This window comes from Aotus nancymaae, unplaced genomic scaffold, assembly GCF_030222135.1.
Source record: "Aotus nancymaae isolate 86718 unplaced genomic scaffold, 86718_ANA_hifiasm-v0.15.2.pri h1tg000043l, whole genome shotgun sequence".
Lineage (NCBI taxonomy): Eukaryota > Metazoa > Chordata > Mammalia > Primates > Aotidae > Aotus > Aotus nancymaae.
The window spans coordinates 2371413-2392283 of record NW_026988457.1 but is presented as its reverse complement, the minus strand read 5'-3'; the positions used below and the strand labels follow the sequence as shown (position 1 = coordinate 2392283).

The window sequence follows — 20871 nt, the reverse complement described above, 5'->3', positions numbered from 1 at the left end:
GACTGGGTAATTTATAAAGAAAAGAGATTTAACTGAATCACAGTTCTGCATGGCTGGGGAGGCCTCAGGAAACTTAGAATCATGGTGGAAGCACCTCTTCACAGGGCAGCAGGAGAGAGAATGCATGCCAGCAGGGGGAATACCAGATGCTTATAAAACCATCAGATCTTATGAGACTTACTCATTATCACAAGAACAGCATGGAGGAAACTGCCCCCATGATCCATTTACCACCACCTGGTCCCGCCCTTGACACGTGGGAATTACTACAATTCAAGGTAAGATTTGGGTGGGGACACAGAGCCAAACCACATCAGTAGTTTACTGTTTGCTGCAGTGTGATTCTCAAGTGATATAACTCTGCCTTCAGGGACCCTATAATGGGCAAATAACATGCCAAACACATAAAGAAACATTTATTTTCAAGAATGTGTTGCAGTCCATTGAAATGCCTAGAACTAGTTGTGGTTAATTTCCAGGAAGAATTTTTGAGCCCCTGAAGAATAGATAAGAGATTGAGAGTCAAGAGAGGGAAAGTCAGGCTCCCCAAACCAAAGTTTAATTCCCTGAGCAAGGCGTAGAGAAGTATTTTGTTTTTCTCCTCTATATGTATTCATTGGTTTACTGTACCTGGAAATAAGAAGGTAGTTTGGACTCTTTCTTGGGATACCATTCTCCTGTATCTCTGGACTTCTGATTCTTTTTAGTCTTGGGAGGAAAGTGTCTTTGCATAGAAGCCTTGGATGTTTCTAGGAGACCTTTGGAAAGCCTGGAAGAAAAGCCAGAATTACTGGACTGGAGCTTTGGTGGAAGCCAGATATTTAGAGGGTGTTCTAACTAACATCTTATAGAAAGGAAAATAATGGTAGTTATTTGCATGGCCAAAGAGTTATAGAGAATGACAGGGTCTTAGAAGATTACAAGCTGGGGTTCCTATAGTTTAATTTATAGGTGTTTGCTTAGATTTAAGTTTATGAGGCAATTACATGAGTATAAATGGTATATGGACAACTATAGACTGTTCCTTTAAAATGTGTTCTTTAAGTAAAACTTTTTTTCTTGAGCCAAGCAATTTTAGTGAGAACTAATTTTTAGTTTCAACTGACTTCAGTGGAAAATGTAACATTCCTATATTTATGTGATATATATATTTATTTTTATGTTGTCAAGAATAAATTGAATAAAGCAAAACAAGTTCATCTATTATTGCAGTCTATGGTAATTATAAAGGAATAAAGAAAACTAGGGTCCAATTTTATGTACCTATAAGTAAATCAGTAGTTCAGAGCTATGTAATGTCTCTTCCTATTATTTCCATGGATGTTCTTTTGTAATCTCCTTTATACTTCCAAATTTGAAAATTTTGTTTAGTATTATAAGATGCATTCAGATAACCTCAAAGAATGAAAGTTAACTCTTGGCTTTCAAAGTAGCTCCACGCTGGGCACGGTGGCTCATGCCTGTAATCCCAGCACTTTGGGAGGCTGAGGTAGGTGTACTGCCCAAGGTCAGGAGTTCGAGACCAGCCTGGCCAACACAGTGAAACCCCTGTTTCTACTAAATATACAAAAATTAGCTGGACGTGATGGTACATCCCTGTAGTCCCAGCTACTCAAGAATCACTTGAACCTGGGAGGTGGAGGTTGCAGTGAGTCAAGATCATGCCACTGCACTCCAGCCTGGGCAACAAAGTGAGACTCTGTCTCAAAAAAAGAGTAGTTTTAAACATTTTAAAGAATAATAAATGTTTTAAAGTCAGTGCTGAAATTTTTTAAAAAGTCATTATATTTTATGTTTAGGTCTCTGAAAGAAGATGAATTTAGCTGAGATTTGTGATAATGCAAAGAAAGGAAGAGAATATGCCCTTCTTGGAAATTATGACTCATCAATGGTGTATTACCAGGGGGTGATACAACAGATTCAGAGACATTGCCAGTCAGTAAGAGATCCAGCTATCAAAGGCAAATGGCAACAGGTAAGATGATATTAAAGTATTAGATGTGTTAGGAAAGCAGTACCCTATTATACTGGAGAGATTAGAGTTGGAAAATGAGTTTGAGATGGAAATATTTTCTATTTATCTGAATACTGAAATATATTTAAAATATATTCTTGAATAATTTACTAGTATCTTACCTAATGTTTTGTTTTTGTGATCATATATTCCATGAGGTATATTTTGAAGATATTTAATTCTAATTGAATCTACTTTTACTTTTTTCTCTTTTCCTAATTAGTTACCTAATTGTGTGACTACAGACATTTGAAATAAAGTATTCCATTCATTCTTTTATGTTTTTGGAGACGGAGTCTTGCTCTGTTGCTCAGGTTGGAGTGCAGTGGCACAGTCTTGGCTCACTGCAACCTCTGCTGCCCAGGTTCAAGTGATTCTCCTGCCTCAGTCCCCTGACTAGCTAGGATTACAGACATCTGCCACCACGGCCCTCTAATTTTTTGTATTTTAGTAGAGATGGGCTTTCACCGTGTTGCCCAGGCTGGTCTCGAACTCCTGACCTTGTGATCCGCCTGCCTCAGCCTCCCAAAGTGCTAGGATTACATGCATGAGCCACCGTGCCTGGCTATTCTTTCTTTCTTTCTTTTTTTTTTTTTTTAAGAGACAGGGTTTTGCTCTGTCACCCAGGCTGGAGTGCATTGGCGCCATTACAGTTCACTGCAGCCTCAAACTCCTGGGCTCAAGTGATCCTCCCACCACAGCTTCCTAAGTAGATAGGGCTACAGGTGCACACCACCATGCCCAGCTAATTTTTAAGTTTTTTGTAAGGACTGGCTCTTGCTGTGTTGCCCAGGGTGGTCTCAAACTCCTGACTTCAAGTGGTCCTCCTGCCTTGGCCTCTTAAAGCACTGGTATTATATGTGTGAGCCACCGTGCTGAACCTGAAATAAAGTATTCATACTTGCGCTTTTCCCTTTCATTTTTACATGTTGTTTTGACCCATTTTACAAAACTCCTCTTCTGAAAGACTCCTTAAAAATGCAAATGAGTCAATAATCTAATAAAAAACATTACTGTATTTGCTGTCTTTTGACTATATAATTTGCTTATTTAATAAGCTAGTTAATAAAAACTTGAATTTTAATTTCCCCACTTACTGTTCTTTAAGTTTAATTTAAATTTAATGTTTTAATTGATCAGTATTTTTAGCGTAGTTCTTGCTTTGCTTCCCCGGTTCCAAATTAATTGTAACTTTTAAAAAAGAATTTTTGCTTATCATACTTATAAACAATATATCTTTAAGGAAATAAATAAATCATCTGTCTGTCTTCAGTGATGTTTAGTTAAACAAAATTGCCTTTTGTTTTTATAAGGGCTTATTATTTAAGCTTGTATTTTTCACCTGTTATACTAAAATAATGTAACAGCCTTTTTAGAAAACATTAAGTAAAAAAATACAGAACACTTCAGGAGTGTGTGTGCGTCCTGCACAGGGGACGTGCTGATCTTCTCTGTTATTCCAGTTTCAGTATGTGTGCTGCCAATGCAAACACTCCCCACTTTTAAAATTAAAATCTTTTAAAACTTAAAAGTACAAAGTCAAGTGTTTCTTTGATGTTTCCATTTTATGTACTAATGCCTTTCAAGTGTTTTGTCTCATTTTTCCATTAGTCAGAAATTGGTGTTTTCCTAAGTTTTGAGGGTAAATTTGGCTTATTTTCGTAATTAAATGTTACCAAATTATGTTCATTGAGAACAATATACTTACTCTAACTCAGGTTGAAAATTTTAGTTGTTTTCTTCTATCTTTCCCATTAGCCACAGGCGGGGTGTTTCATTAATCTGTTATGGAAATATTTTTGATATATTTCTAATTGTGTATGTTAAATAGTGACCGTTTCTACTCAGATATTTCTACTATGCTTCTTTCCATTGGGTTCTGAAATTACATTTCTTCCAGTATAGCATATCCCAGTATAGTGTAATTTTATGTATTAGCAATTGAATTTTACCTAGCTTTTTCTTTGGATCTGTAACTCTTTCATATGTTCCTTTTAATATATTACTCAGTATAATGATAAGAGAAACTTTCTTACACTCTGCTTGACAGTAAAATGTACTTTCTGGTTTAAAAAAACCAGAATTGTTTGTTAAAATGATTTTATAAATGTAATTTTCTTTTTTTGTTTTTGATATGGAGTCTTGCTCTGTTGCCCAGGCTGGAGTGCAATAGTGTGATCATAGCTCACTATAGCTTCAAACTCCCAGGCTCAAGTGATTTTTCTGCCTCAGCCTCCTGAGCAGCTAGAACTACAGCCTCGTGCTGTTATGCCTGGGCTAATATTTTTGTTTCCCCAGACTGGTCTTGAATGTAATTTTTAATATTTATCTGCTTGCTTTTGAAAATTAGTTTGGGCTCAAAGTGTGAAAACACAAGAATTTCCTCCTAATATGTGCTCAGTTAAGTTTTTTAAAGACAGGAAAAATTTTGTCTTTGATATAAAAATAAGCTTTATTCAAAACTTGAAATAATTTAAATAAGGCCAAAATGATTCAGATTTCAGGTGAAGGAGAATTTAAATAAAAACTGGGGTGCAGTGGCTCATACCTGTAATCCCACCACTTTGGGAGGCCAAGGCAGGCAGATCACAAGGTCTGGAGATCGAGACCATCCTGGCCAATATGGTGAAACCCTGTCTCTACTAAAAATATAAAAATTAGCTGGGCGTGGTGGCATGCACCTATAATCTCAGCTACTTGGGAGGCTGAGGCAGGAGAACCGCTTGAACCCAGGAGGCGGAGGTTGCAGTGTCCTGAGATTGTGCCACTGCACTCCAGCATGGCAATAGAGCAAGACTCTGTCTCAAAAGAATACAAAACAAACCTGGAAGTTTGTAATTCATAGTATTATACCACTTCTAACTTTCAGACACTCATGACAGACATTTTATATTTAGTGATACTGGGAATAGGAAGTGGTGTTGAAAATTTTGGCTTACAATTTTTTCAAATCTATTTACAAATATATTAAAATATTTAGCACAATATTTTAGATTTCTGGGAATGGTTAACTTGTCACCTACTTAGTTGCTTATTTTCAATTGTATTAATGATCACATTCTTTTGTAGAAATGGAATTCCATTATGAAAGATATGTAACTACTTTCCTTATTAAAATGTATAGAATTATGTTTTTTCAAACCAATTTCTTCCCTTCTTTCTGTATTACTTGAAATAATTCTTTGTGTTTTTGAATGTTTTAATGATTCATTTTTCATACTTTGACCTTAAGAAAACATGCACTCTATAGCAATTTATTATTTACAATTTATGAAGTCTTTAAACAGTTTCTAGCATAAAGCCTATTTTTTTTAAGGTTCGACAGGAATTATTGGAAGAATATGAACAAGTTAAAAGTATTGTCAGCACTTTAGAAAGTTTTAAAATCGACAAGCCTCCAGATTTCCCTGTGTCCTGTCAAGATGAACCATTTAGAGATCCTGCTGTGTGGCCACCCCCTGTTCCTGCAGAACACAGGTAAATAGGGCTTTATATTCTCTTTAGGTGCTTCTAGTTAATTGATGTTCACAATGAAGCTTGCTTTGAACAAAGTATGAAAAAACATTTTTGGGGACATGTAAATTCAATATCTGTTTTTAATATTGACATTTATAGGTTTACAGTTTTGTATTTGATAAAGTACAGAAGTAATTGACTTGTTACATATCTTGTGCTTTTAGAATGCTTTATGATTCTAATAACAATAGAAGTTTATTGCTGGTCCTAAAATTTATCAGTTAAGAGAGGTCTTTTAGATTTCATAATGGCAGCAACAAAATTTGAATAGTTTTGCTTTTTTGCTTGAAGAGACTCTTAACAACTTCAAATGAAGTGGTGGAGAAATTGAATTTACCTGGTTGGGTCTACAGCCAATTTCCAGAGTTTTAGTATAGGAGGAACCTTACCGATAATGTTTAAGTGGCTTACTGCTTAAAGGTCAGATTCCTCAGTGTGGCATCTCCCACCAGTTTTCTCTAATCCCAGGCTGTGCATCCTTTACGGTAAACCTCTCTCTTTTTGTCTTTGTCATCTTGTCTGTGCTGTGTCTTCTTTCTTCAAGAAATATCTGTAGTCCCCATCTCTTAGCAACTCATATTCATTCAAGTCTCGTCTCAACTGACTATCCCCTCTGCAGTCTTTTTTGATTTGCCCAGACATAGTAGTTTGTTCATAGTGGTTATCATGTTGCATTTATTTGTCTCTTCACAAGATTTGCAACGACAAGGACCATGGTTTCATTTACTTAAAACAAAAATTAAGTAATAAACTTCCATTGCTAACACAGGGTTTGGCACATAGTTGGCATTTAACCAACATTAAATGAGTTAACTCCATTAGTTTCACAAGTGAGAAAACTGAAACCTAGGAGATCCTAATCATGGTAAATCAGGATGTGAATTTAGGTTTTTCTGGCTTTCTGTCCACTTTATTGTGAAGTGGTACCATGGCCAGAGTATTGCACCATAAAAAATAAGTTTTCCTTTTGTCAGTAGCTGTAATCATCTGTTGAAATTTTCTAAAAACATTTTAAGAACTATGAGAAGTGGTTAATCTATTCCTTTGGTTTTTTTCCATTTAATTACAGATAATTTTGTAATTTTTCAGTGTGAAAATAGTAGATGAGAATTCTTTTTTAAGGTCTACAACAATGTATCAATGTATTTTTCCTCTGATATAACCATCTTCAGGTGTTTTATACTAAAGTGACCCATGTCCCTCAAAAGGCAGTGTTTTAAGAGTCATATCATTGTTACCCTGGAAGTTCCAAGATAAATACTGAAAGAATGGCATTTTAATCTACTAGAACTTGAAATTTTCCTGTATGTACATATAATGAAATACCTTGTTTTTTACTGAAAGTCATTAATTCTAAAATATACTTCTAGTTTAAAGCTAAAAGCTGACAATACCTTTAAATATAGGAATATATGTTCTGAATTGCTAGAGCACCATGATGCATTTCAAACAGCATTGTCCACAGATAATAACTAATATTGATGGCTCAAACTGAATAAAAAAAATTGTAGATGACATTTTCCCATTGATGACTGCTAATCTCTAAACATTACTAGAATAACACTAGTCCAGTTTTTTCTTTTCTTTGTCCTTTCTTAACTATTCATAACATAGATCTAACTTATTCTTCTACTTGTTTTTAAATCCTTTTTCTAAATGAAAGTGAAAGATGAATGGACCAGAATGTATTTCACTGATTCTCCTTTCTCTCTACTAAATTTTTAAAAAAGTTTTCTTTGTGCATAGCCATTGTATGTGTGTGTGTTTTTTTTCCTTGTGTATCAGAAACCCTGAATAAAAGCAAATCTCAGATTGCATATTGTCTGGAAAAAAGATTTTCATTCCTATGTATATCATTAACAACAATAAGAAAACACCTAATAACTCTACAAGGTTCTACTAGAGAAGGAAGTATAATACATTGAGTAATAGCATGGGATTAATAGTTTAAAACTTTATGAGTAAATTTTTTATGTAAGCAAAAACAGTGGGTTCTTCATCAATTAACAGTGTAAAGCAAATGTTAATGAACTATTATGCTGCTTCATGGCACAGAATGTATGTAAGGGCTGATAAAATAAATATTCAGATTGCAAATTTAGACTTAAAGGTTATGGAAGGTTACAGTTGTATAATATGTTTCTTGTTTCATAAACTTTTTTTCTTCTCCAGGTCGTGTAAAACAAATATAATAAGATTTTCACCTAGTGATAGTGAATGGTAGATATAAGTCATTGGATATTCTTGGTTTAATGAAAACACATTTGACTTGAGTTGATGAGATTGTCAATTCTGTTTCTGAAATCTACTTGCTTTATGACCTTGAGCTAGCGATTTAACCTCTCTAAACATTAGTTTCACTATCTGTAAAATGGGGATCTCTACTTCATGGAATTGAATAAAAAAATTTAAGACAGTAACTGGCATGTAATAAATAATTAAAATTAATGGTCATCTCTGAAATAAAGGAATACAACATTCTTTTAGAGAAATATCAAGAATAACAATTAAAAATGATAGCCTCAGTCATAAAACACAAGTCATTTTTTTTCTCCTTGCAGATTTTACTAATTCTTTAGTTTCCTGAAACATTTCGATAACTATGACGAGAGGATGTGGCTTTTTAAATGTCCAAGTCATAAGCAGTTGGTGATTATTTTTACGGAAAGGATGATAGCTAATAATTATTAATCACTTACTGTATATGTTATAAGCATTATTTTATTTAAAACTCAAGTGATCCCATGAAGTTTAGGTACTGTTATTGTGTATCCATATTATCATTGCTAATTTGTTATTATGAGCCCCATTTACAGTGAGGAAACTGAAACTTATAGTTTGTAATTTCTCCAGAGTCATCTGAATAAGAAAGTGGCAGAGCCAGGATTTGAAACCAGATCTCTTCATATTCAGGAGTCTTATTTGTATACACTCTGCTATATTACTTTTATATATATACTCAGTGGATATATTATGGGTATATTTTGATACACATTTGTATATCCTGGTATTACCTACTTGTTAACATTCTTAGCAGTGGTGGGAGAATAAAGAAACTGAAAATGCTTAATGAAATATTGATATTTTAAGGGTAACTAAAAAGAACTTTCCATGTGAGCACCACACTGAAATTACAATTTAAGTCAATAGGAAAATATAATACTTATTTTATCTTGTTTAGTTTTTTCTTTTTTTGCCATCTGTCACCTTGTAATTTACCTTGTTTTATGCAAAGCATTTCAGAGATGTTTCTGGTGTGTTTGGCATTAGCCACTAATTTGGTAGCCCTGTTTATGGTTCTGTTCTTTTCACTTCATTGACTTTTAACACACACTTCTCCATCCCTATTGCTGCATACCAAGGTAATCTGTGTACTGTGGTTTTCCATCACTGGTTTTGCCACATTGTTTGAAGTTCTACTTCTGTGTCATGCATCTGCTGAGTTTCATCATAATTAAATTTTAAATCACCAGCAGCTGCTTGGATACATCAAAATAATAGTTTAAAATTTTGATTCATTGCCTTAAATGTGAGGAAACTGGGCTACAAAAAGTTGGATCATGATGATAGGTATTGGCAATTTTAGAATTAAACTCCAAAGAGATGAAGTCTCTAGCTCATTCTTAGTGTCCTAAGTTAAAATGTTTCTTGTATTAATGAAATGGTTAACTACATTTTCTTTAATGAGTTGGTTTCTTCCAGTGATAAACTGAAGCCATGAAACTAGTATTTTCTATATTGCAGCAGTATTAACATGGTGTATATGCAATAAGCTATTCTTTATTTAGCTTAAAAAATAAATGTGGTAGGTCCTTTTTTCCCCCAGCTTCATTAAGGTATAATTGACAATTAAAAATTGTACGTATTTAAGGTACACAGGTAGATTATTTGATATATATGTATTTTGAAATATTTATCACAATAAGCTAAGTAGCATATCCATTACCTCATGTAGTTTATCATTTTTTTCTTTTTTCTTTTTCATTTTGTGGTGAGAACACTTAAGATCTACCCTCTTAGCAGATTCAAGTTTACAGTGTTGTTAACTGTAGTCACCTTGTACGTCAGATATCCAGAACTTACCCTTCGTGACTGAAATTATGTACCCTTTGACCAATATAACCCCATTTTCTTCTCTCCTAGCCCCTGCTAATCACCACTCTACTCTCTTTCTATGAATTTGACTCTTTTAGATTCCACATTTAAGTGAGTAATATGGTTTGGATGTTTGTCCCATTTAAATCTCATGTTGAAATGTAACCTCCATTCTTGGAGATGGGGCCTGGTGGGAGATGCAGGGTCATGGGGGCAGATTCCTCATGAATGACTTAGTGCCATTTCCTTGGCAGTGAATGAGTTCTTACTCAGTTCACATGAGATCTGATTGTTTAAAAGAGTGTAGCACTGCCCCCCACAACTCCTCTTGCTCACTCTTTTGCTATGTGATATGCTGGCTTACTGTCTTCCCCCTTTGCCTTCAGCCATGATCGTAAGCTTCCTGAGGTTTCACCATAAGCTGAACAGATGTTGTGTCGTGCTTGTTCAGCCTGCAGAACCATGAGCTAAGTAAACCTCTTTTTATAAATTATCCAACCTCAGGTATTTCTTTATAGCAATGTAAAAAAGAAAAGAAAAGAAAAGAAAACAAACATACTAACACAGTCAGATCATGTACTATTTGTCTTTCTGCATCTGGCTTATTTCACTTGTCACAAGGAAATGGTAGAATTTCCTTCTCTTTAAGGCTGAATAATATTCCTCGGGGTGTGTGTGTGTGTTTGTGTGTGTGTATGTACACACCCTGCCCGCAACATATATGCACACCACATTTTCTTTATCCATTCATCTGTCAATGGATGTTTAGTTTGTTTCCGTATCTTATTACTACTAATGCTGAAATGAACATGAGAGTGCAGAGATCTGACATACAGATTTTCTTTGGATGTATGCTCTGAAGTGAGATTGCTATATCATGAGGTAGTTCTGTTTAATTTTTTGAGGACTCTCCATGCTGTTCTTTTTAATACCTATATAGTACCAATTCCAAGTGGTAGGTCTTTCAAAGTTACATCTTTTGGAAGAGGTAGCAGTAAGAATAGGACATGCAAACCTGAAATTAATCATTTTACTTCTTCTCTATACGTGCACGAAAACTCTAATAGGTCTTTTAATGTTATTTCATCAAGAACCAAGAAGAATGGTATAATATGTTTCTGTATACATATAGATAGGAAGATTGATTTTTTTTGATCAATTTAGGGCTATTCTGTAGAATTTCAGCAAAGAGTAAATTCTTACTGACTTGGAATTAAAGTTGTTGTCTTATGTTTCTTTGGGTACTCAGATTAAGTAACTGGCAGTAGTTTTCATCCCAATTTGCAGTGAAAAAGATCAATTAAGGTCAAAGTCAAGTACTGATAGAGAATCAACTATCATTCATGCATTACAGGTATTTCACCCAGGCTCTGGCTCAGTTATTTTCCTGTGATTAGAAGGTTGGGGAGCAAGTTTTTGTATCAGTTCCACTACTGATTGAGTGATCTACAAGTTCCTTTCTCCATACCTCATTTTCCCTTCTGTAAAATGTTTATTGAAATGAGATTGCTTTGTAGGATGCTGGCATCTATTATATGTATAGTACTGTGCCTGTTGCTGTCCCACATATGGTGGATGCAGAAACAGACATGTTCCCTGCTCTCTTCGGCTTATGATTTTGTAGATGGTGTGAGAGTTGTTACTGAGGAAGAATGGACTGGATTTGGTGATTAATGAGATACAGATAATGAGAGAAAAATTGGAGCAGATGATATCTAAATCAAGCTGTTGAAAAAGAGTTAGAAATGAGAGCCAGACTCTGAGAGAGACTGGGGTTAATGTAGTTATTTCAGAATCATCACAACTAATGACACAGAAATTTTAAGGTCATTCTTTATATGATGGAATAGGTTATTTGCCTAATACTATTGCAGATTGAGATTATAGTCATTTTCTTAAAATTCTGGAGTTATATTATCTTCTAAAATTCTGTTTCTGGAGTATGGGATGGACTCTATTTTTAGACTGAGTAGAATGTAGGTAGCAGGGCTGATTAAACACGCTAATAACTGACATTTGGTGAGTTCTTAACTGTGAACCAGGTTTTGTGCTTTTACCTGGTTTATTTCTTTTTAAATCTTCATAACCAATCTTAAAATAGATACTATTATTATCATCCCTGTTTTTTAGAAGAAGACACTGAGGCTTAATTAAAGATTCTAATTTACTTTATCAAATGCATCTAGGTCAGATAGGATAAGGATTGAGAATTGGCATGGGTTTAGCAGCAGGAGCTCACTGGTGGTCTTGATGCACAGTTTTGGTGGAATGGTAGAGAATGATGGAGTGGGTTCATAGAATGCAAAGAGAGGAGCAGAAGATAAGAGTATGTACAATTCCCTCAATGAGTCTTGCTAAAAAAGGGAGCCAGGAAAGTGAGTGCTAGTTGGGGAAGACAAGTAGTTAAGGTTTGTTTTTTTAGAGAGAAAGAAATAGCAGGATGTTTTTATGCTGATGGGAACGCTGCAGTAGAAAGAGGAAAATTGATGATGCATGGGCTAGATGGTTGACTAATGGAGCAATGTCCTTGAGGTGACGAGGAGATGGGATCTAATGCACATGTCGAGGGAGTGCATGGACAACTGGCTCAGAGTCACAGCAGGGAGGTAGGGGTTGTAAGGGTGTGGTTGTGGAGAGGTGGGTAGATAGAGAGGTGAGTGCTTGTGCAGTCATTTCAGCAAGGAGAAAAATGCTAGCAAGACTATGTGAGATTGAGAACAGAGGAAGCACGTGTTTTTGAGGGTCTAAATTCTGATCTAACGTGTTCCAAGGGTAGGGGAACATTCCATTTGGTTATGTTATTTTATTGTTCCTTTTATGTAAGTCTTCTCTAGGGAACATTTGCATTATTTTATAGCACTCAGTGGTTACTCTTAAATCTCCACCCTCCGATTCTAGATATGTAATACAGTAAGTGCTTAAAAACTTGGTATTTCTTTTTATTAATGTTAGAGAAAAGGCAACTGAAAGATAGAAATTATAATTCATTAAAGATTAAGTAAGGAACAAGATAGTGGTAAGTCAGAATGAAGCCATAACACATTACTTTTATGTTTTTTGTTGAAAAAATATTTGCCTTGCTGCATGTTAGTGACTATCATTTCCCCTCTTCTTTGCAAACTGCTGTTGAATGTGTAGTATTCATCTGTTGACTTTCACTCCCTCTTTTTTCTTTTTCTTTCTTTTTTTTTTTTTTTGAGATGGAGTCTTGCTCTGTCACCCAGGCTGGAATGCAGTGGCACAATCTTGGCTCACTACAACCTCTGCCTCCCGGATTCAAGCGATTCTCCTGCCTTAGCTTCCTGAGTAGCTGGGATTACAGTCACGCACCACCACACCGACTAATTTTTGTATTTTTAGTAGAAATGGAGTTTAACCATGTCGGTCAGGCTGGTCTCAAACTCCTGACCTCGTGATCCACCCTCCTTGGCCTCCCAAAGTGCTGGGATTACAGACGTGAGCCATCACGCCTGGCCCCTTTTTATTTAAATACAAGAAATCCTGCTACTCTCCAGTCATTGCAGTATTGGGACTGAATTCTTGAAAATACCAAGTAGCTTCCTCACTTAATAATGAAATGCCTCTTCTCTGGACTTACACTGTTTAACCTTCATAATATTTGATAATGTTGACTGCATTCTTTGGAACCCTCTTTTCCCTCTTGAGGCTTCTGTGACATTACACAACTTTGTTTTTTTCCTCTTTTCCTTTATTCTGACTGCAGCCTCTTTCTCCTATCTCTTCCACTTGTTGCTCCCTAGTCCTTAGCTTTGTGGACCCTATGGAGGCAAAGAGCAGTAGGAAGAAGGTCCTTACCCTCCTTTGCACAGAGCTTGACAATTCACCAGGCTACAGGGGTTCTGGTACGGTTTGGATCTCTGTCCCTGCCAACATCTCATGTTGAATTGTAATCCCCAATGTTGGTGGAGGGGCCTAGTGGAAGATGATTGGATCGTGGGGGCTGATTGCCCCCTTTGGTGCTGTTCTCATGATAGAATTCTCAAAAGATCTGGTTGTTTAAAAGTGTATAGCACCTCTCCCATCTTCACCCCACCCCCCAACCTCTTGCTCCTCTGGCCATGTGATGTGTCTGCTCTTCCTTCACCTTCTGCCATGATTATAAGTTTCCTGAGGCCTCTCCAGAAGCTGAGCAGATGCCAGCTCCCTGTGCAGCCTGCTGAACTGTGAACCAATTACACCTCTTTTCTTTGTAAATTACCCAGTCTCAGGTGTTTCTTTATAGCCATGCAAGAACAAGTTCTTCTCTAGCCCTACCACATAGCTTCTCTGAGGACAAATCATTCACCTGTCCCTCATTTTCCTCCTCTGTAAGTTGGGGATCAATATGAAAATTACTTCGTAGGGTTATTGTGAGAATTAAGTGATTTAACACATGTAAAGCATGAAGAACATCTGCACATACAGGAAGAGCTCAAGATATGTTTGCCATTTTTATTGCCCATCCCTTACTTCCACCTTACTTGATGTTCACATGGCAAATGCCCTCACTTCATTTGTTCAAATGTCAGAGAGAGAGTCCTACCCTGACCACCCTATTTAAAATATGTACCCCTTCACTTGTCACCACTCTTGTTCCCTTAAGTCGGCTTCATTTTTCTTTATAGTACTCATTGCCACTTGATAATATATTGTATTACATTATATTATCCCACCATATTATATTATATTAATTATGTGTGTGTTCCTATCCCTGCTAGATTGTAAGCTTTGTAAGGTCAGGGCCTTTTATTTGTTCACTGCTTTACCCCCAGCACCAAGAATATTGCCTGCCACAGTGTATGTATTCAATAAATACTTGTTGAAAGAATGAGTAAATAAAATGCTTATTTAGGTTTATTCGTGTGTTTGCCAGTGGTTATGTTTACTATTTCTTGCATTTCACTATTTCTAAATTTAGTTTCATCTTTGCTGAAGAATATTTAGCAGTTTTTACAGCCAAGGTGTCTATTAGTGGTAAACTAACAGTTCTTTTCTCAAAATATCTGTATTTTTCTGTCACTCTTATGTGATATTTTAGTATAAAATACTAGTTTGGTAGTTAATCTCTATACTTTGAAGATGACGTTTGTGAAAGTATTTTGTCTTCTGGCTTGTATTATCAGTCTGTTTGTTGTTTGTTTATAGGTAACATTTTTTTCTCATTGGTTTTAAGAATTTTTCTGTCTTTGTGTTAAACAGTGTCACTATGAATTATTTAAGTGTCCATTTTTTTAATACTACTTAAGACTTGTGCATCTTTTGCTTGAAAAATTTTAAATGCTTCTAATCATAAAAATACTTATTTTGTCTATAACTGGCAGTTCTCTTATCAGAGTCATTGAGAGTCATCTTGCTTTTTGTTTTTTCTGGTGAGCCTTTTTTGTGGTAAAGTTGAGAACGTTTCTTCAACAAGGTTTTAATGAGTCATTTCAATATGTGGCTTGTTTTGAAGAAGGTGTCACTCCTGAGACTTCTGTGCTTGCTTCAGCCGGGTGCCTTAGGGATGTTACCTGACTAGGCCTGCTTTTATATCCACGTTCTCTGCTTAAGGTAGTATAAAATTCAGTCCCAAATCACATGAGGATGGGCCCTTTTCTGCTATATCTGGGGGGCGCTTTTGCTTCACTCCACAAATGTAGAACGTAGATCCAAAGAGAAAAGTGTACTTATTTCTTCTGTCTTTAAAATTCTACCCTTTTTAACAAGGTGGTTGTCCTTGAGGGTCCTGGCTTTATGTGGTAGTCTCAACTTCTTTGATTTGTGTGGGCCTACGGCCCTGTATCAAATCTCACTTGTGGTCAATAAATATCAAGCCCTCAGATGTCCGAGATCCCAAACACTGAAGGACTGCCGTGTCTTCAGCTCATGTGCTTATATGTCTCTCTCTCTTTTTTGTCTATTAGGTATTTCACTTAGTAAGACCAGCTGTGTATATAGAAGGATATTGAATACATTTTACCTAGAATTCCTACATGTTTTATTGTGGGAAGGTTTTCAGCTTATTATTTGTTTTTGTTGTCACTGCATATTATTTTTGTAGTTCTGTTATCAATTCTTGAGAGGCTTTTCTTACAGTTTGTTGTTTTTATGTGACTTGTTTTTATTTGAGTTGAGGACTTTTCTTCACCAAGGCTTTAGTTACAGGGTTTATGTGGACAGAAAGAGATGTCTAGTATAATTGTAAAATATGTATGTATATTCAGCTAAATTATAGGCTTAGTGAATGCTGGTAATATGTCACATCTTCTGGTATCAACTTCATTTTATAAATCAGCAGACTAATCTCAGAAGTTGACAATAAACTGGACAAAGACCTGTGAGAATTTATCTAAAGTTCAACTGATACTATTTTATTATCTGTAGAGTGGAGGTTGTATATTCCTGATAATATGAAAAAATACCATCGTTTGTCAAGTTTTAAAGTCTTTAGAGTTAGGCAAAAAATAAATATCTTAGGTTTTTCAAGTTCAAAGATTTTTAGAATTTAATAGTAAAGGCAAGGACCTATCTGTAGAGCCAAAGAAAAGCAAGATACAAGCAGTGATTAACTTGCCTGGGAGTGATGGAATTCCATCATTAGTGAAAGGTTTAGTAGTTTTCACACCACTTGCCCCACTCTTGAAGTGACTGAGTGAATGGCTTAGCAACTTTAAATAAGATTTCATATGGCTCATAAGAAACACTGACAAGAATCCATGAAATATCTCAGCTTAAGTAACTGTTATGGGTAACATCAAAATGCTGAGAGTCCAACCCCCAACATATTAAGTGGGATTGTATAATATTTGGTGTGAGAAGTAATATCTGTAGCTTCAGATCTTAAACCATCTGAAATTTCTGGTTTGCTATTACCTTGGTTAAGTTGGATGGTAAGTGTTGTCTTTAGTAGTTAAGCAGATCTTTTAACTCCAAGTAGATTTAAAATTAAGACTAGACATGTCTAAGAGGATAAAAACTATGGTAATAATATTTTTCTGTTAAAGAATATGTATGTATTTGCATATTTATTTTTATGTACTAGGAATATTTAAGAAAATAGGCTAATGAGGGTGACATGCATGCAATTCCACTTTAAATGTATTATGGACTAATTTAGACTTGTGATTTTTTTTCATACAGAAAATTTATGTTAAGTATTTTATTGGAACTCTTAGGAGAAATTTAATATTATCTTATTTGTAAACTTAATTTATTGTAAGTTTATAAAAGTAATTATATGTAAATTATGCTTTACTAAGTAAGATAAGAACTAAGAAGGAAATACATTAAGTTTATAAATTTGGTTAAAAAATTCTGGTGGCATTTTATTAACCAGGTTTGTAACTGGGACCAAGCATTATTTTAAAATCTCTTAAAAGTGGGCCAGGTGCAATGGCTCACACCTGTAATTCCAGCACTTTGGGAGGCTGAGGTAGGCAGATCACTTGAGGACAGGAGTTCAAGACAAGCCTGGTCAACATGGTGAAATCTGTCTCTACAAAAAATACAAAAATTATCTGGGCATGGTGGTGCATTCCTGTAATCTCAGCTGAGGCAGGAGAATCGCTTGAACCTGGGAGGCGGAGGTTGCAGTGAGCCAGGATTGTGCTGCTGCGCTCCAGCCTGGGTGGCAGAGTGAGTCTTTGTTTTGTTTTTGTTTTTAAAGAAAAGAAAAATTTCTTCAAAGTGACTTCTAAAATCTGCTAGGCTTGTACATAGAAAAAAAATTGTAGCTGAATCTAAAAGCTTTAAGGAAAAACTGATTTTTTGCATTTTCAAATTTAATAAATTGAATATTTTAAAAATCAAAGTAAGCCTCTGAGAGTGTTTTCTGCACAAAAAGTACCCTTGAGGTTACAAAACAACTCATATCAACTCGTATCATACCATTGTCTGTTATGCTAAATATATTTATGAATGTGATTTATTTGCTTAGATAATGAGGGAAGACTTAATTCCCACCCCCCACCCCCGCCTTTTTTTTCTTTGAGACGGAGCCTTGCTCTGTGGCTCAGGATGGAGTGCAGTGGCATGATCTCAACTGACTGCAACCTTCGCCTCTCAGGTTCAAGTGGTTTTCCTGTCTCAGCCTCCCAAGTAGCTGGGATTACGGGTGCCCACTACCATGTACGGCTGAGTTTTATATTTTTAGTAAAGACGGGGTTTGCCATGTTGGCCCGACTGGTCTGGAACTCCTGACCTCAAGTGATCTGCCTGCCTCAGCCTCCCAGAGTGCTGGGATTACAAGCATGAGCCACGGCACACGACCCTTAATCCAGCCTTTTACATTGTGTAGCACAGTGCCTTGCATTCAGTAAGATTTAGCTATTTGTTGAAAGAATTAATAATATTTTAAAGATTCCTACTTAGGATATTTGTTTATAATCTTCTGATAGCAAATAATTTAAAAATTCTAAAGTCCTTTTTAGAATCAGAAGTTATCCTTAAGGATTAAATCTTGGGAAGTCACTTGATTTGTGAAGACGCCACTGAAATTCAGTAGAAAAAGGTGGGCCTTATCAGTAAATGCTTCTGGGGTAATTCATTATCCATTTGGGTGAAAAAAATATCAAGATACTCTTCTTTCCCACCTAACATTATACAAAAATTAACTTAAAATAGATCAATACCTAAAATATTAAAAGTAATAAAGTAAAACTTCTAGAAGAAAACATGGGAGTGATATCATCATAATCTCAGGGTAGGCAAAGATTTATTAGAGTGGCCACTAAAGCATTAAATATTAAAGGTTGATAAATTGGACTTCTAGAATTATGACCTCTTTATCAAGAAAGATACCATTAAGAGAGTAAAATACCTTTGTAACAAATGAGCACCTGTGCATATATCCCTGAATCTAAAACATTGAAAATAAAATAAAATGCAAAAAAAAAAAAAGAGAAAAAAGGCAGATCACACACTGGGAGAAGATATTTACAAAGCATGTATTTGACAGAGGACTTCTATGTAGACTGTATAAAGCAGTACCAATAAGAACATTTACATATAATGTTGATATTTAATACAGCTTAGAAAGAGGAAATATTGGATTTTGAAGGAAATGAGGCTGATTTGCATGTGATAGAATAAGGCATATTTCTTCTCATTCCTATATGGAAATCTCAAATAGGAGAATTGAGCACAATATAGATATTTTTGTCTGTCACCTGCAGATCTAACCAGTTATTCTCTAAATTTGAAGTGCTATAAGCTAGTACAGTGTCATTCTGTTCGACCATTAGGACAGAGGTCAATGATGCTATGCAACCCTACTAAAGTCTCTTTTTAAAGAGACACTAGTAAAAGAAGCCTTGAGATCTTTATTGTTTACACAGCCTGGAAGCTGTCACTGAGTCCTTAAATTGAAGCATGACATTGTGCAGTGATGCACTAGTGGACAAAGAAGTACAGAACAGAATCAAGGATGTCCTTTGGGGAGCCCACAGAGTCTGTTACAAATGTAATATCCAGTTGCAGTGAGATGGAACTGAAGACTAACAAAGCAGAGGCACAATTCTGTGAGACAGGAGCCTTGCCACAGATGACACATCTGGCTTCTTAAGCAGTTTCACTCAGACTGTTTAGGAGCCCATCAGAATATTGAGTGGCAGGACAAGGTCAGTAATGGCAGACACTCAGAATGTAGCCTCTGTAAGAGCTTTGAAACAATTCTTCTACAATACAGCTTTACCCAGTGGGATGTGTGTGCAGAACGGACTACGGCAGAAGTCCTAGGTTGCCGTTGAATCGCAAGCTGAGGTGGGGAAGGCACAAGCTGAGACGGCAGAAGGAATGTTGTCTGAGACCCGCTGTAGTGTACCCTAAGCAGTGAGTCCAGAGGAGCAAGCTTAGCTGCGGGCGAGCAATGCAGCTGGGAGGGATGGCTTGTTATTGGTGAGTGGAGGCTGTGGCTAGCTGTTTAGTCTAAAAACCGGATCACAAAGAAAACAGACTATTTAAAAAGCAGGTGAAGCTGCTTACAAAAAGGCAAACTTGATGCACATTCTGTGTGGAAAAGATTGTTGGTCTTATTTTACTGTCTTTGGCCATACCCATAAATCTGATTCAGGAAATACATTTATATATACACAAGTGCATACAAATAAAAGTAAAATTGTACTTTATTACTTTCCACCCTTTCATCAAACTAAAAAAAAAAAAGTTAGGTCAAACAGTGGTCATGTTGAAATACTAGAAATAGAGCAATTTAACAATTAAAATTTTTTATTCTTTACTAGACTCATCACATTTTTATTTTATAGACAGAGTTCTTAAAAGACTACTAATGTCCTAAAGACAATAATGTAGTAATACTTTAAATTTCAAAATGCCTCATAGCCATTACCATGCACTATTTTGTATTTCCTTTTCTATGGATTTCTTTCACAAGATTGCTTATTTGTGTTTGTCTCCTCTTAGGGCCAGTGAGGTAGAGGCCATATACCATCTAATGGGTGGTCAGTAAATACTTGTTTAACTGGACTGAACTGCAAAAATTGAGATGTCAGTGGATGGTAACCTCATAGATAGACATATGGTTTTCACCAGCCTTTCTTTTCCTTAGCAATTTCATGATGTAGTCTTATTCCAATGTCTAAATATGCTGTATCAGACTCGCAACATGTTAACACATTTTTCTTTTCTTTTTCTTAGCCTTTTGGTCCTTAGTTTGCAACCTTCATGGCTTTTCATTCATTTTCCATTCTTTGAGTTGTGCATATGTGTCACCTTTTCTGATGCAAGGAACGAAACTCCATGATGAGTTAGGTGAATTAAAAGTGTGAGGCTGGAAAGGGGATAATAATAGATATGGCATGTGGTTAAAAACAGAATACACATATGGGATCTGAAGGGCTATAGATACATACATAGCTATAGGGAAAGAAAAGGTAGGAAAATAGAAGTAGAGACATTTCAAGAGAGAACTAAGATTAAACACGAAGTGATAGAGTCCCTTACCCAAGAACCAAAAAGAGACAAAAACTGTTGAGATGCCTCAAAACTTACTGTTTGAAGGAGACAAGTTCCACAGCAGATGAAACAAAATATGCTGTTTTGAATGCACACTTTTATGTATTTATCAAACGTTTTTATCACATTTTGAGGACTATAATTTGAATGATTCTGTGGTTTGTGACATTCTCAAAACATGAACATTTTTACACATAAATTACTTTAAGGAGATTTCATTGTTAGCTCTGCCATTTGTAATTTGATGAATGAAATGTTTAATTTTCCATTATAGAAGCAGAGAAAATCATCTTGGT

The 20871-nt window shown here is 35.7% G+C and overlaps 1 protein-coding gene and 1 non-coding gene across 4 annotated transcripts in view; one reads left to right on the top strand and one right to left on the bottom strand.

The window, feature by feature from the left end:
• Positions 1-20871, top strand: part of KATNAL1 (katanin catalytic subunit A1 like 1) — a 106495-nt gene that overhangs the window by 24398 nt on the left and 61226 nt on the right. For all 3 annotated transcript variants that reach the window (XM_012474138.2, XM_012474140.3, XM_064361728.1), the window contains 2 exons: positions 1800-1975; positions 5331-5491. In XM_012474138.2, coding sequence (XP_012329561.1) covers positions 1814-1975; positions 5331-5491 — 323 coding nt within the window. In that variant the 5' untranslated portion in view covers positions 1800-1813. Of the gene's footprint in view, positions 1-1799; positions 1976-5330; positions 5492-20871 lie in introns of those variants that run through there.
• LOC135268827 (U6 spliceosomal RNA) lies at positions 3405-3507 on the bottom strand. Its single transcript, XR_010337163.1, has one exon. It is a non-coding gene; the product is annotated as a U6 spliceosomal RNA (small nuclear RNA).